Raw genomic sequence first — 14467 nt, 5'->3', positions numbered from 1 at the left:
GGCTCTCCCTCTGAGCTGCCAAAGCGATACCATTTTCTCCTGAGTGTATCTGAGATGTGATTGAGGCTGCTGGCTCCCAAGAAGTTAAGGTTGGGTTTTGACTCTCTGACTGTCCTGGCAAATGGTCAAATGCCAGTTGTGGAGAAAGCCAAGGGAGTTTCTGTTTGCGGAGGTGTAGAGAACCTACCCCACTTCAGGCTGTGCTCAGGGCTCAGCCCTGAGACACGTAGATCTTCAGCTGGAGTCAGAGGGGGTCCAGGAGCCTGGTAGTCTCCTAGCTGTGGCTGTCCTCACAGCCTCTTCTCTTTGTGTGCTCTTTTACCAAGGGAGATTGCTGGGGTGATGAAGTAGGCGTATCATTAGATTGGAGAGGGTTGGTGGTTCAGTTTGGGACAGGCTGACCATATGACATCCCTTGGGAGTGGTGTCCTACTTTCAGTATCACCAGGAATCCCTATTGTTAGCCTGTAAGTGGAGCCAAGGGATACCCTCCTCTCCTGTTTCTGTACAGTAGTCCCTCAGGCAATGCTAGTTGGGGCAGATTCATTGCTGGGGTCTTCCTTGTAGAGCTCCCTGCTGTAGATTATTCCCCACCCACAATGAATGGGGCTGTGGTCTTCCCTGTCCAGCTCACTGCTCTGGAATGAAGGCAAAAAAAAATAATAATGCCAAAGCAGCAGGGGAAAAAGAGTGCCAATAAAGATAAATGATTTCCTAATTAAGCCTGGAGACAAGGAGGGGCAAAGAGAACTGTTGAAGCCTTGTGGGAGTCAGAGTGAACCCAAGCAGGCTATACCACCACTCTGGCAGGGGTCTTCAGGCTGACATTTTTAAACAAAGGAAAAAGCTCATTTGACAATGGATCTTGCAAGAGCAATTCCAGATGCCTTGAAGCTAAGACTCTTCTCAAGCACCGGTGTTGTTATAATCACCAGGGGAGCTTCTGCCTTGCTAACTCTCACGATGTCATTATAAGTCTCCGATATTTGGGATTTGGTTTTAGCTGCTGAAGGCACTTTATTGGGGTGGGGGGGAGGAGGCTGTGAAGGAGAGCATCTCCTTTGTTTGTCTGTTTGTTGTTTTAAAGGAGATGATGGACATCATCTTGGCCAATGCACCTGGGACTGAACCAGGGAATTTGAGAACTGAAAGGAGAAGCAGTTGGGTCTTGAGCTAGAACAATCCACAGACTTAGCAAGTTGGGGCTCCTAAGAGATTCAGGGAATGGGCATTTAATCAAACTTGACTGAGTTATAGTGGCTAACATGTTACGGTCAGATGCTGGGATGCTTCAGCTGATGTGTGCAGACTTAGAGGTGGAAGGAGCTTTATGTGCCTGAAATTTCATGTGGTTTTCCAGTGATGTTGGCTGCTTAAAAAAAAAAAATCTCTCCCTACAGACCTTAGCCCACTGTGGTTGCAAAATGTCACAGATTAGGTTGAAGCACTCATGGAGACATGAGCTGAAATACCATTCATCCAGTTTAAGTTAAAATGCTTTGCCTTGGGGGAGGAGGCCTGGGGTGAGGGCTGAGGCTGCAGGCAGTTCATCTGGGACAGCATATTATATACCTACAGGCATGAATTTGCCAGGTCCCCCTTATACTTCATGCATCAGGCACTGGTGAAGATCTGTGATGCGTACCAGTTGCAGAAAAATGACTTAGGAAGAAAAGAATGACATGCATCCCAAAGGCTCCAAACTCAGAAAGGAGCCCCAAAACTGTAACTGAATCTCTTGCACAACCCTGTGTACCACCATGGTGGTGTGTTTCGAAGAGATTTTGGAGGGGTAGTTCTCTGTCCATCTGAAGGCGCCATCCCTTTCTCATGACCTTTCTTCCCACAAATGCTTTTTCCTGATCTGAGTATTTGCAGCCTGGCTCTGCTCATCTCCATTCCTGTGCTCTGCACAGGGTTCCCCCCCAGACAGCTGCTTTTAGTATGGCACCTCCCTCTCCTTCTCCCCTGTTTCTTTAAAATTAATTGGCTTTGCTTTAAAGGCCCTCTCAGGCCTTCCTCCCCTGCTTCTGGCAATCCCTGAAGTTTTGGTCCTGCCTCTGATTTGCCCAGTATATCAGCCTCCATCTAACATGTGATACACTTCCAAACTAGGGCCTCTGTGCCTTCTCCTCAGCAACATTGACCCTCTCTTCCCCTCCCTGCTACAGAACGAGCTTGTGGTTTGGTTACCGAGACAGTGAGACCTCTGCACAGTGTCCTGGCTGCACACCTACCAGGGGTGCCTTGTCTGTATTGAGGTCATACACTCTTTAGGACAGGGAGGTATCTGTTCCACAGTTGGTGCTGGGAGGCCCCAGGCAGTTGCGGGGCTGCTAGCGTGCTCCTGTGAGCTACCACAGTAAGCAGGGAAAGAATCGGCTCTGAGCTGGCCTCAGAGTACTGCTCCAGGATCTACGTTTTCTCAAAGAAATTCAAACCCTGGCATTGGGGCTGGAAGAAACATTTGTGGGATGGATCAGTTGCCTTGAATTCCAGGACAAGTAATACAAGGGACCCTACACTGACATCAGGTCTGTGCATCATCCTTAACCCAAAACTCAGCTTTTACGTATTTATTGATTTCACACCCTGGCAACTGCCACAGACTTGCCTGGCACGAAGAGCAGCAGCACACAGGGGTTTGCCTCTCAACAGAGCGGCCACAAAGTCCACTCCAGGGACCGGTATGTGGTTGCATTACGTTGCCTCTGTTGCCCTACACCTCTTCCCATTGCAGGAACATCCGTGGCAATTCAGTGATCTGGCCCCAGGCTGAATTTGAGGATGGAGGGGGGTTGCACAAGTGACCCTGCTCTTTGGAGCGTCCTTATTGATCTTTTCCCCTTTTGTTGACACTGTGTGACCCAGAAGGGACTCCAGCTCTCACTTAGAGACCAGTGTCAGTGTCAGCTCTGCAGAGCGAGGACTGGTCGAATCTTCCTTTAAAATCAGCCTGTCCCAACCCTGGGCACAGAAAGACAAGAGCACTGCTGAGCAGAGAAGGGGCAAATCTGCTTTTCAGGTTAGAACAGCACTTTAATGTTGGGGGACAGGGGTAGGACAGAGCAGGCAGAGGGGGACAGAGGATGGTTAGTCCTGTCCTGGGCGCCTGCAAAGACATTAGCTGTCTTCCACACCTGCTTCTCCCACAGTCCCAGCAGGTCAAACACTGAGTGGGGCAGATGATGGTGTGAGAGGAGGAGGAAGGAGGACTTTGCCCACTGCAAAAGGAATGATGGCCAAGCTGAAAACTCCAAACCTTCCTGTCCTTACCCCTCTTATTTGATTGCTTTGCTTGAGGGCATTTTTTTTTCCCATTTCCATTTGCTGTTTCTGTAGCTAATCCTGAGCTAGCCAGATCATGCCCTAGAGTGCATAGCAGCCAACATAGGGTCACTTGTTTTTCTCAAGCACTGCAAGGCACGGCCAGCTTGCCCAGCTCTGCTGTGCTGCTCTGTAACTGAAGGGTAAGGAAAAGATTGAGGTGGTTTCCATCTGGCTGTGCAGGGGAGAGGATGCTCCTGGCTGCCACTTCTGCCCTGCTGGACAGAGGTGGTTTGCCACAGCCATCCCCACTCTGCTTTGCATTGCAGTGATCTCTTCTACCTGATTTTATCCCACTGTGTGCTGGAGAAGATGAATGTGTTCCCTGAGGCCAGGGCACTGAGAGCCCCTGCTCCAGCCAGTGGGGCTGCTGATGTTTGATGGTTGCTGGACAACACTTCTTGACTGTAAGCTGAAGAATTGAATATTCTGAATCTTCTTGCTAATCATTAACCTGCTCTCTCAGGGCAAATGCACCACTGTGCAGAGTGCCAGGACAGCACACAGGCACCAATTAAATCTTTGGCAGGAGTGTAAGCAGTACACGTTACAGCAATTGCTGGCCTTTCTGCTCTCTGCAATATTGGTGTGCTTCCTGCCAGTGGCTGTCTGTGCAAACAGAGAGGAATGGAGTTAATAGGTAACCACAGCAGTGTATTCAGTGTGTCCTTTGCAAGGGTCATGTTTGGGAATTTCCTTTTCCTAGCATCTCAGGTGAGTTTACTATGTGCAGTGTTCTTAATTGACAATTTAGGGGCCACATATGGTGGTGTAGTCTTCAGATTCTCTTAATCAGCTGATTCCTTGACTTCTTCATTACTTATGTGTTAGCTACCCTATTTTTAGAAGACTAATAAAATACTACAGCAGTAGTAATCTTAGAACTATTTTTGTCCTGAATGATACAGAAGCAGCTGAACTTACACAGGGAACACTGAGTCCTCAGTGAAACGTAGGTGTCTCAGACGCAGCTCGTGGCAGCTGCTCTCCTGCTCACACGCTCTGAGATGAATGGATTTGTGAGGAGATGACCTGGGAAGACGGTCCCATTTCCACTTGGCAGTAGGTAAGAGGAGAAAAATGATTCAAGCTTGACCGAAGTGCTGGTGGGAACATGACTCCTGTCATGAAAAGGTCCTCCTTGGCTGAGATGAAGTGCTTGTTTCTTTTCCTCTGACTATACTGGAGGCCTCAGGGCCCAAGCTCACATTTAGATGTCTAACCCTGAGATGTCTAAATTACAGCAGATGAGGCTACCCTTCCCGGCCAGAATTTGCCAGGATCTTTGTGTAGGTCCCGGCCAAGGGCTGATTTCCCTGTTTCCCATTGTAGTCCGGAGATTGGCACTGCAGAGGGTGATTTACTCATCACTCCAAACTTCCCTCTGGGGGACTCTTTTCTCTTGGCCAGAAAGGTATTTTGGGGGATCTTCTTCTGGCCAGGCTGAAGGTCTCCTTGTGAATCCTATCCCCCAGAGCTTGCAGACAACATATTCCCCATGGCTTATTCCTCCTCTGGCACTACAGGAGATAATTAGTGTGTGGCTAAGTCATATGTGCTGAGGGTCAGAAAAGACAATGAGGCAGATTTTCCCCTGGAGTAAAGAAATGTCAACAGAGTTGCACTGCAGTGAAATGATGGGATCTGTCAGTGACCCTGGCCCTTTCACTGAACAAACAGCCTGGGGCAGCGCCTTCCTCCAGAAGAATGGCATCGTCTGGCAGCCAGGCACCCTCGTGAACTAACGTGGTAGGGCTTTCCCAGGGGCTGGTGTCCCCAAGAGACACGCTGCCCAGAAGGGCAGCAGGGGACTTGATACAAAACTCCTGTGCACGACGTAATTCCTCGTATGCTACTATTTGGTATTTCTGTAAAAACGTGCCTCAGCCCTCAAGTGAACAAAGTACCTGCCCTCGGGGGCAGCAGGAAGAAGAACACAAACTTGAAAAACCAATTCCCTAGGCAGTTTTGAGATATTTCAGTAGCACTTGGAGATAGCAAAATAGAACAGAGACAGACTGGTCATCTTTGTCTTTGCCAAAGACAGATCAAGCAAGGTCTAGTCTCTTTTACATCCTTCAGTTCAGTTCTTCTAGTCCACGGGCATTATCCATGTGAATTAAAAGGCACATGACTAATGCTGTGAAACGAGGTATCTCTCTGGCTATTTCAGTGCTTACTGGAATAGGGAAATTCTCTTTACTGTGGCTATGCTCCACATTAAAACTGATCCTCATCTGTGCCCTTCATCTCTCTTCCCCAAGTCTGTTACTTGACATTATACAGCACAGTGTGGAGACCAAGAATAGCTATACCATTGGTCTGGGTTATGAAAGCAAGAAAAAGCCCTTGATTTTTCAAGGGGATCTTACAATCCAGGAAAATTTCAACAAACTGATGGAAGATAAAAATAAGCTTTTCTGACAGTACAACAGTCTTGTGCATTAAAACAAAATAATCCTCTTTGGTTTCACCTTGATGCCCATATGCTATAAATACCAACATTGCTTTCTATTCTGCTCACAGTCCTCTCCAGTTCCAGGTAAAAGACCAAATGTCTCTCATCCTCTTCTTGGAGATGAATCTGTCAAGTGTGCCACCATTTCATTAGCCTTTTGTGTCACTAATAACTTACTAATTTGTATCTTTGGGACTTAAACCCCTTTATCTGTAAAAGATCACGTACATAGGTGATGTTCTAATGCTGTAGTGGATTTTTCCAGCTACTACACACAGTGAAATGTGCTATGCATATGAGATTGCAATGCAGCCAATTATCATTAGAATATCTGTCCTCCGGCAGCCGAAGGCAGCATGTTCGTTAATGCTTTCAGCTCTGCATTGGCAGATAGCCTCAGCATGCTGGTGTGCGAGGGTGGTGTTTTCTACACGACTTTGAGTTAGAGCCTTTCTCTTCCAAGCTGCTTTCAACACGTGCTGCCTGCCTTTTTGCTTTGCGTTGCAGCAATAGCTACAAGCCTGTCACAGGGGTGGTTTATAAAACAAATGGTGTATTCTGTCAATGAGGGTTGAGACAGCTGAGTGAAAGTAATGGCTGTGCCATGCTGGGGGCAGTCTTGTTGGAGTTGCATGCAGTAATACCAGGAGCCCTCCTCGCCCCTTTGCTGAGTGTTCCTACACCTGCCTCTGTGGAGGCAGTGGGGAATGTGGTCCTGGACTGGGCACTGCAGCCCAGCAGAGCCAACCCCCTCTATCAGGTGCCCATCGTACCTCCCCGGCAAGATGCAGAACCCAACTGCCACCAGGCAGCAACAGGCCCTGGAGGCCCTTAAATGCTTTGCTGTCTCTTGGATGCTGCTTGACTCCTAAAGCATCACAGCAGCGAGGACCATGATGCCCAGGACTGTCACAGGTTGCTCTAAGAGACCTGAGAAAACGAGAAGTGCACAGCACTGCGAGTCAAGGCAGCTTTGCACCACTGAATCAGCCTGCTTTTTTAGGCACCCATGTTGGAACACATTGGCCAAAATAACTGGCTTCGCACAGTGGATTAGGGGAGACCTAGGATTAAAGGGATTCAAGAGATCTTTGCATACTGTCAACATTCATTTAAAAATTGCTCCACATGGGGCCTAAACTCGTGCAACTGAACACTCGACCGCATCCTGTAAAACAGGGCAGCGCCTGTATCCTGGGAGCTGTACCAAGTTGTCTCCAAGTGCTTTTAATTTACTAATATAACTAGTGAGATGTTCATGCTGTGTCCTTGTGCCGAGCCTTCCAGTAGAACAGCATGTCAGGGTGTTAAAAAGATGCCAGTGTGCTTCTGTGAAGGACTTCCTATGGACAATGATTTGCACAGCCCAAAGAAAAGTCCTTCTCAAATGGCACATGTAACATTGCAAATATGTCCAAAGCTAATGATTATTTTCCACATAAAAAGAATTTTATTTGCCTTCAGCAACATGGGCCACTGGGACCTCTTTCTAAAGCTGGCAGTGTTTCCAAGTCTCTAAGTAAAGCGACTGTATGACACGGACCTGAGGTAAAAGCTTGGGGTAGAAAGCAGAGAGATGTTCTCAGGAGAAGAGTACACAGGATGGTTTTTGATAAAATGGCTAAAATGGAAGGAAATGTAGTGAAACAGAGGGCCTAATGTGGGAGTCCCACTGTGGTCACAAGTGGTATTCAGTGTGTGTTGAAGGCTCCTATAGATCTCTGTTAAACCAGGCAACAAAAGGTTTTGCCTGTTAGTCAGAGAGACATCCCAGAGAATGAGACATCAGTCATAGCTGGTGGGAAAGGCGATGCTCGTCTTCCCTGTAGTGCCGCAGAGCTCTGCTGCAGAGCGGCTCCCTCCCCCATGAAGCACGCAGCACAGGTTGTTTGGTGACACCAGCAATCATCACGTACATCATCTTCTGCTCTTTCTAGGCACTTCTGGCTGATTAGATGATTGTGTGCATTTCAGCCCCACATATTTGTAGTATACTGGAGTGTTTGTATTCGGGGGACACAAAGTGCTTGCCCTATTTGTTGGCCTGGATAAAGCTACAAGCTAGCGGTGTAGGTCAAACCACAGGGTTTTGATTTGCAGGCTGGGAAGGGATGAGTCCCCCCTGACCCCGTGGGTGTTGCGTTTGAGTGTGTGGCACTGCTGAACACAGCCAGTGAAGCACCAGACTGCTCAGCCTCCTTGTTGAGGAAAGTGCAGAACATGCATCTCATCTCCACATCTCTGTCTCACAGGCAGATCCCTCTGTCCATCAGTAAAGTGGCTTTTCTCCAGTGCAGAAAGTCTGTGTGCTGGGTTGCTGGGACTCTTGGGCTCAACCCCTCGCAAGACTTTCTGTGCGAATGAGAGCAGGTGTCAGACCAAACCATGGCAACATGCTAAGAGCAGTGGGTTCAGAGGGAGATGTTCATTTAGAAAATCATGGTGGTTGTGGTTCCTGGGAAGGGTCTCATCTGAATTCTGACCAGGCTAGAGTGCCTGTTCAGCTTGTGAGGTCAGGCAGCCCATCCTCTCAAGAAGGGGTGATGTACCAGGGCCAGGAATGGTTATCAATTCATGAGGATGGTTAGCAATGGAGTAAGAAATGTCTGCTGTACTTTTCAACAGAAAGATTTCCAGACTGCAGTTCAACAAGGTGAAGCTGGAAGATGCTGGGGAGTACAGCTGCGAAGCGGAGAACGTTTTAGGGAAAGACACCGCAAAGGGCAGCCTGAATGTGAAAAGTGGTAAGTGAAGAAGCCAGCAAATGTCTCGAGCTGTCTGCCATTCAAGCAGAAAGCGGGAGGTTCTGCACATGGTCTGTCTTGTATTTTGTTTCATGCTTTCAGGATATCAAGTAAAACAGTCTTGAGAGATAAGAAAAATGCAGCTTAGCATAAATGTTTATCTTTGTTATCTGTCACTGGCAATGTGGTTAATTTACATTTTAAATAAACTTACAGTCTATGTATTTTTTTAAAAGGGGAAAGGAGGAAAGAAAGCTGGTGGGCTTGATGTTTTCTTTTTTAAAAGAACTTCTGAGAAGCAAAACTCACCAGAAGACAAGTAATTAAACCATAGCTTTGTGATGAGTGAAGTTGCTTCTGGTTTTCATCCTAGAATGTGTGCTCCATCTCTTAGAACTCAGCGGATGGAGTCTGAGGTTAGGTGGTTTTATTATTATCTTGGTCATAATAATTATATTGCTTAACATGATGGTTTGGAAGCACCCTCCAGCTCAGAAAGTCCCTACAGTGGTTGCAGAAGCCGGGAGGGTGCGACTAGGGGAGGGATGACTGTACAAGCTCTGTTCCTAAGCTCTTCCTCCTGCCATTCACAATGGGCCACTGCAGGAGCCTGGGCTCTCTGCTCTGCAGCCCTTTGGTGTGATCCAGTTTCTCTGTTGTGCTCTTATTAGCATGAGTCAAATGTGAAGGAAGGTAGCTTTCTGCTGCTGCTTTCTGGCGTTATTTTCTCTATTAACCTCTGCCTCAGCAGTGTTTGCAGTCCTGAATCTTTTATTCTGTGAAGCTGCAATATCACATAGCCCCCCCCTCAGTTACTCTGCCTGTAAAAACCCAGTGCTTGCAAAGTCTGGAGAAAGGCCATCCATGCTCAGACCTCCATGCCTTCGTGCTCCACATCTATGAAGTTAGCCCTACTGCTTTGCTGTGTTTCTTCCCAATCACGATAGGAAAAGTGTCCAGAGTAAGCTAACTGAGGCAGTACCACTCCTTTTTTTCCGACTCACGCTCTGGCTGTCCCATCGCAATGTAGACTGTTCCTTTTTTGACTGGGAGCTGCATGTGCAACGTGCACGGGCAGCATGTGCCTGCCATCAGAGCCCTGTCTGCCGCCTCTGCTCACCCTACACAGTCACTAGCGCTTCCTTCACAAGAGGAAGAGTGTGACTCCACTGCAAGGCTGTGATCCTGCACACTGCTTACGGCACCAGGAAAATGCACATCAGGCCACTACAGCTTCGAATGGCCCCCTCCCAAATGCACAGATAATGGCAGCATTTGTCAGGGTTTAATTCTTCCTCCGCGGGAAGGCATGCTGTCTGGCAAGGACAGCTGGTTGCTCTCAGTCAGGTCACAGGGGGTATGAGGACACACCTGAGTTGCCCAGAAATGTGTTGAGACCTGAAAAGCAACCAAAGAGACCCAGAGATCTGGCCTGTACCTTTTCTTAGTGGGAGCTCCAGGCTGCAAGGTGCTGCAGATCCAGGAGATTGCCTGCTGTGCCCTGCTGTGGCAGTGCCTTGATTAATCTGTTTTCTAAGCTGCCTTGCAAATCTGCCTTTGGCTTGCCCCTCTCAGCTGCATGCACACCCTGCCGCTGCTATTTGCAAGTCACCTGGCAGGACAGCAGTTGAATGCTAGTTGTAGTCCCTTGCAAAGGTAAATAAGACGATGGTGATCGCTGTAGGCTTTTGCAGCTCTGTCACCCCCTTTGCACTCTTTTTTCACTTCCCCCTGGAGCTACCCAGAGCCAAGCAGCCTTCATCTGTGCCCAGGCACTTGCTGTTGTGGAGTCTCCTTCCTTCCTTACTGCTGGCCTTCCTGGGACCTTGACAGCTTTCCTCGCTTCTGCAAGCTCCCTTCTGTGGTATCTTTCAGTAGAAAACTCCTCAGGGCATCTGCTTGTCTGAATCCAGATGTATTTCTGTCTTAGGTCCCTGGCTGCATTCTTCTCCAGGCTCCTTAGCACTAGTCCTATTGTGGCTAAGTCTCAACACAGTGCTCTGTGAAGTTTTAGCAGTTTATAACAATTAATCAGAGCCGATGCTTGAGCTGGCCTTCCCTCAGAGCCTTCCCCTCTTTCCCAGAAGCTCACTCCAGCTATTGCGGTTTCTGTAAGTTCTGCTGCTTTACATTCTGCTTCTTTACTGCTGCCTGGTCCCTGGGAACCTGGTGCGTCTGCCTGTCCTGCGCAGGCTGGCTGGGACTGATGCTCTGGGACCATCTGCTGGAAGCACACTTTCTGACCTGACACTTAGTATTCTTGGAGGTCCTGTAATGTTGCTGTGATACAGGCGGCTGAATCCAGGACTGGGAAAAAGTCCTGAGCTAATACCACATCTTGTGGTACAGAGACATGAGGTTTGGGGACATCTCTGGGTGCCCCTGTAGAGAGGTGGCATTGCGAGAGGTGGCCTGAGCTGTTGAGGCTTGAGATGAGCATCGTGGAACGAGGTGTCCTCAGCCCAACGCGCTGTTCCCCTCCAGGGGTGCAGAGGCCAGAGTCAGAGGCTCCCGAGCCCACCTGAATCTTGGCTGACAGAGAAGGTGCTCACACATGAGACCCTCAGGCCCATGGATGTGAATGGCTGAGATTCAGTCTTGGCTGGTAAAAATTTCTCAGCCTGATGAGGCAGCCTTGCCATTGCAAAACACTCTTTGCTCTATTCCACTGCCACTTTTTGGTTTATACCAGTTTCAAAAGAGCACTTTTTCAGCCATGCATATCTGTTGCAAGTCACTGAAAACACCACATTGAAGAGACATTTTCTTTAGAAAGTGGCTGCAGTGCAGCAACCCCTTGTCACTTAGAAAATGCCCATCAGCCAAATCCATCACCTCATCTCTCCTCTGCAATTCTGGTATTTCCACAAAATACCAGGCTCAGAAATAAATGCTTTTGCATTGAAAAGCTTTGGGATGGTGTCAGTTTCTGAGGAAATGCTTCTGGGCTTAGCCAAAACATATTGTGCTTTGGTGCTATTTTCAGATTTTTATTACTTTGAGGTAAATCAGATGCTTTCTTAGAAAAAATGTCCCATTTCCCAGTTCTCTTTATTGAGTAGTCTAATATTGGTATCACATGAGCATGAGGACACAGCAGAGATGTGACTGTTGCGGACTTTTTTCCTCAGAAAATTTCTAGACACTTCCTTAACTGACACACCTCCTTCCCACCCCACCTCCGCCTTTGCTAAACACCGCAGGAAAAATCAAACTTTTATAAAAAATTCTTTCTGCTTTTACCTTTCCATGGTGGTCTCACCCCCTATCTCTGACAGGGTGCTGCACGCACAGTGTAGGCTCCTGTGCTTTCTCCTTTTTGCATCTAGATGGTTGTGAAGGGCTTTGATCCTGAAGGGTCTGTTGCTGCCAGCAGGCTCGAGTAGAGCTGGTGACTGTGGACATTGGACTTTCCCAGTATCCTGGTTTATAAAGAGGAAATCACTACAAGTGCTCATCTCCCGCGTTGCCTTGGGCCATGGCCTTCATCTGTTTCATGTTCCTCCATCTCTTGTACGAGCATTACTTTGTGCAGCAGAACTGCACGTACCTGTGGGATGGAGGCTCTTCAGATGATCTCACCTTTTCTTAAACTCCACATTGTTCTCACTGTCGTGTTCTGTGATCCCGTCTTTGCACTCTCGTGGCTGTCAGGGCTAAGAAAACCTCCCACAGTTTTGCTCATCACCTGCTGAGTGAATCCTGAACCATTTCTGCCTTTTTATCACAACAGAGATCCTAATGGCATGAGGCCCTTCACAGCGAGGGGACCAGCGTGCCCAGTGCAGGGGCACTCGTTTATCTGCCTCTGTTGCCCAGTTGCCCATCTGAGCGTACTCTAACCAGTACTAACACGTTGACAGCCACCCCAGCCTGCGCCACCCAGCAGCACCTGCTCTTGTCCTCCTCCCTGCAGTAGCTAAGCCCACTCTTCTCTGCTCAAAATAGATATTTTGTTCACTACTTTCTTACCTTAATTTCCCCAGGAACAACGAAAGCACCACAAGTCTTACCAGCCTCAGAAACTAAAATAGTTGTTATGGAAGAAGAGTGTAAGTACCTCTCCCCCCACACCCCCCATATAGCTTCTTTCCCCTTATTTGTTTTGTTTTTATGAGACATTTTGCATAAATGCTTTATTGCCTCCTGGAATCTTCTTTAATCGCTACTTCTCTTTGATTTCTCCCAAAGCCACTATCTTTCCCTAGATCTTTCAAAAAATATGATTTATATTGCTGGTGTCTATCTTAGAGAGAGAGAGGTTGATGACTATTGCAATGGTAACTTGAAGAACATGCTATTTAAAATTGCAGCTGGATTTGAAGCATTCCCAGCTCTTTCAATACATGGGTTTATTGATACTTGTAAGATGTGCTTGTTACAGCCTTTGATTTAGCAGGGGTTTTTGTTGGTTTGGTTTGGGGGTTGGGTTTTTTTTTGAGGATAGATGAGAAAACCAAAAGGGGCTATAGGAAATACAAGAAAAAAGACTGAGTCTTCTAAGCATAAGTCATAAGAAAATTGCAGAAAATACATCTGCGCCCTGCCATCACATTTCTCCTTGAGTCTCTAGAAAACAAGAACAGATTTCCCAAAATGTTTAATTTGATTTAGTGTGGCGGAAGTGCTTTTTAGCGTTCCCTCCTATTCAGTTGTCGCAAATGCAGTAGAAAATGGGCACACAAAAATAAAAATCAAAGCATATATACAAATGTAGATCTAGAAGCCATTGCCTGGCCATTGGTTCAGCTCTTTCTGGTGGAGGGCATTATTTCTCTGTCGGATAGTCTCTCCCTGCTGGGGGACACCGTGCCACCCAGGCAGCGTCAGCACGCTGGACAGCCCACCAGGATCCCGTCCAAATGAGCAGGCACCCGGAGAGCCGAGGACCAGGCAGTTATTTTGAGATCTGTGCTATATTTCCATTCCAGCTGCTCACGCCCAGAACTGACAGCACAGCTGGCTGTGCCTCTCTGTTGACAATTCCACTTTGCAGATTTTATGGGGATATTTCCTTCTTGGAAAGCTCAATCATTTATGATTTTAAAGGACATCTGATTGCAGCCGCAGCAGGGACGAGCCAGGTATCCTTTAAAAGCTTTTCTGATTAGAAAACTGCACTTGAAATTTGCTCTTGTGTTGTGCTTAGCCTTCCACTGCATTGGGAACATCAAGCTGAGATGCAGTACTACTAATGCAATGACCACACCATCCTTCCCCAGGATTTTTCCTTTGTGTTCACCAGCATAGATCCATGCTACATATTTGCATCGCATTAGACATATGCTATTTTCACTAAAAGCCAAATTTTAACAATAGAAAGGAAACTGGCAAAATGCCGTGTGGCTTGCATGGAAGTTTGTCCTTTTGGAAAACTTCTTTCCTCTGTGGGAATGTCATTCTTGACTGCCTGTTTTTATCTTAATGATGTGACGAGATGGTAAAGTCTCCCGAATTAAAGTTGTAATTGACTTTTTCTTTCACATTCCTTTTTCATGATCTCTCTCAATTGTTATCTAAGTAACACATAGTCCCCCTGATTTTTATGGTTACTGATGATCTATCATAGAATTGCACATGTGTATAACATATGGGGAGGTAATGAAGATGTTGTGAGGTGTGGTGAACTGAAAAGCTGACAAGTATCTCATTCTTGTAAAATTCTTGCCTTTCTTTTAAATATCTGTATTCCAAAGCTTGTCTGGCACCTGTAGGTTGTTCCACCTCTCATTGTTTCACTGAAAGGTTGTAAATGATCCACTGGATTTTAAACACCGTGTTGAGAAAGCACCATGCAACTTTGTGGTAGCTGCAGTTCCCTGGGAAAGGAGAGACAGCCTCGCACAGGCAGCTTGGTCACGGTGCTTGGTCACTTCTGTTTGGCCTGTGGTGCGAGGCAGGCATCTTACCAGGTAGGCTGGGCAAGGGTGTTACAGCC

General features: G+C 47.3%; 1 protein-coding gene across 1 annotated transcript in view; it reads left to right on the top strand.

Moving 5' to 3' along the window:
* Positions 1-14467, top strand: part of NRG2 (neuregulin 2) — a gene marked incomplete at its 5' end in the record, with an annotated part of 169275 nt that overhangs the window by 110354 nt on the left and 44454 nt on the right. The window contains one exon of the mRNA XM_010565989.1: positions 8411-8529. Coding sequence (XP_010564291.1) covers positions 8411-8529 — 119 coding nt within the window. The remainder of the gene's footprint in view (positions 1-8410; positions 8530-14467) is intronic.

The sequence above is a fragment of the Haliaeetus leucocephalus genome, unplaced genomic scaffold (genome assembly GCF_000737465.1).
Source record: "Haliaeetus leucocephalus isolate CR32 unplaced genomic scaffold, Haliaeetus_leucocephalus-4.0 Scaffold199, whole genome shotgun sequence".
Taxonomy (NCBI): Eukaryota; Metazoa; Chordata; class Aves; order Accipitriformes; family Accipitridae; genus Haliaeetus; species Haliaeetus leucocephalus.
The sequence above is the reverse complement of the archived record's forward strand: the minus strand, read 5'-3'. Positions and strand labels throughout refer to the sequence as shown.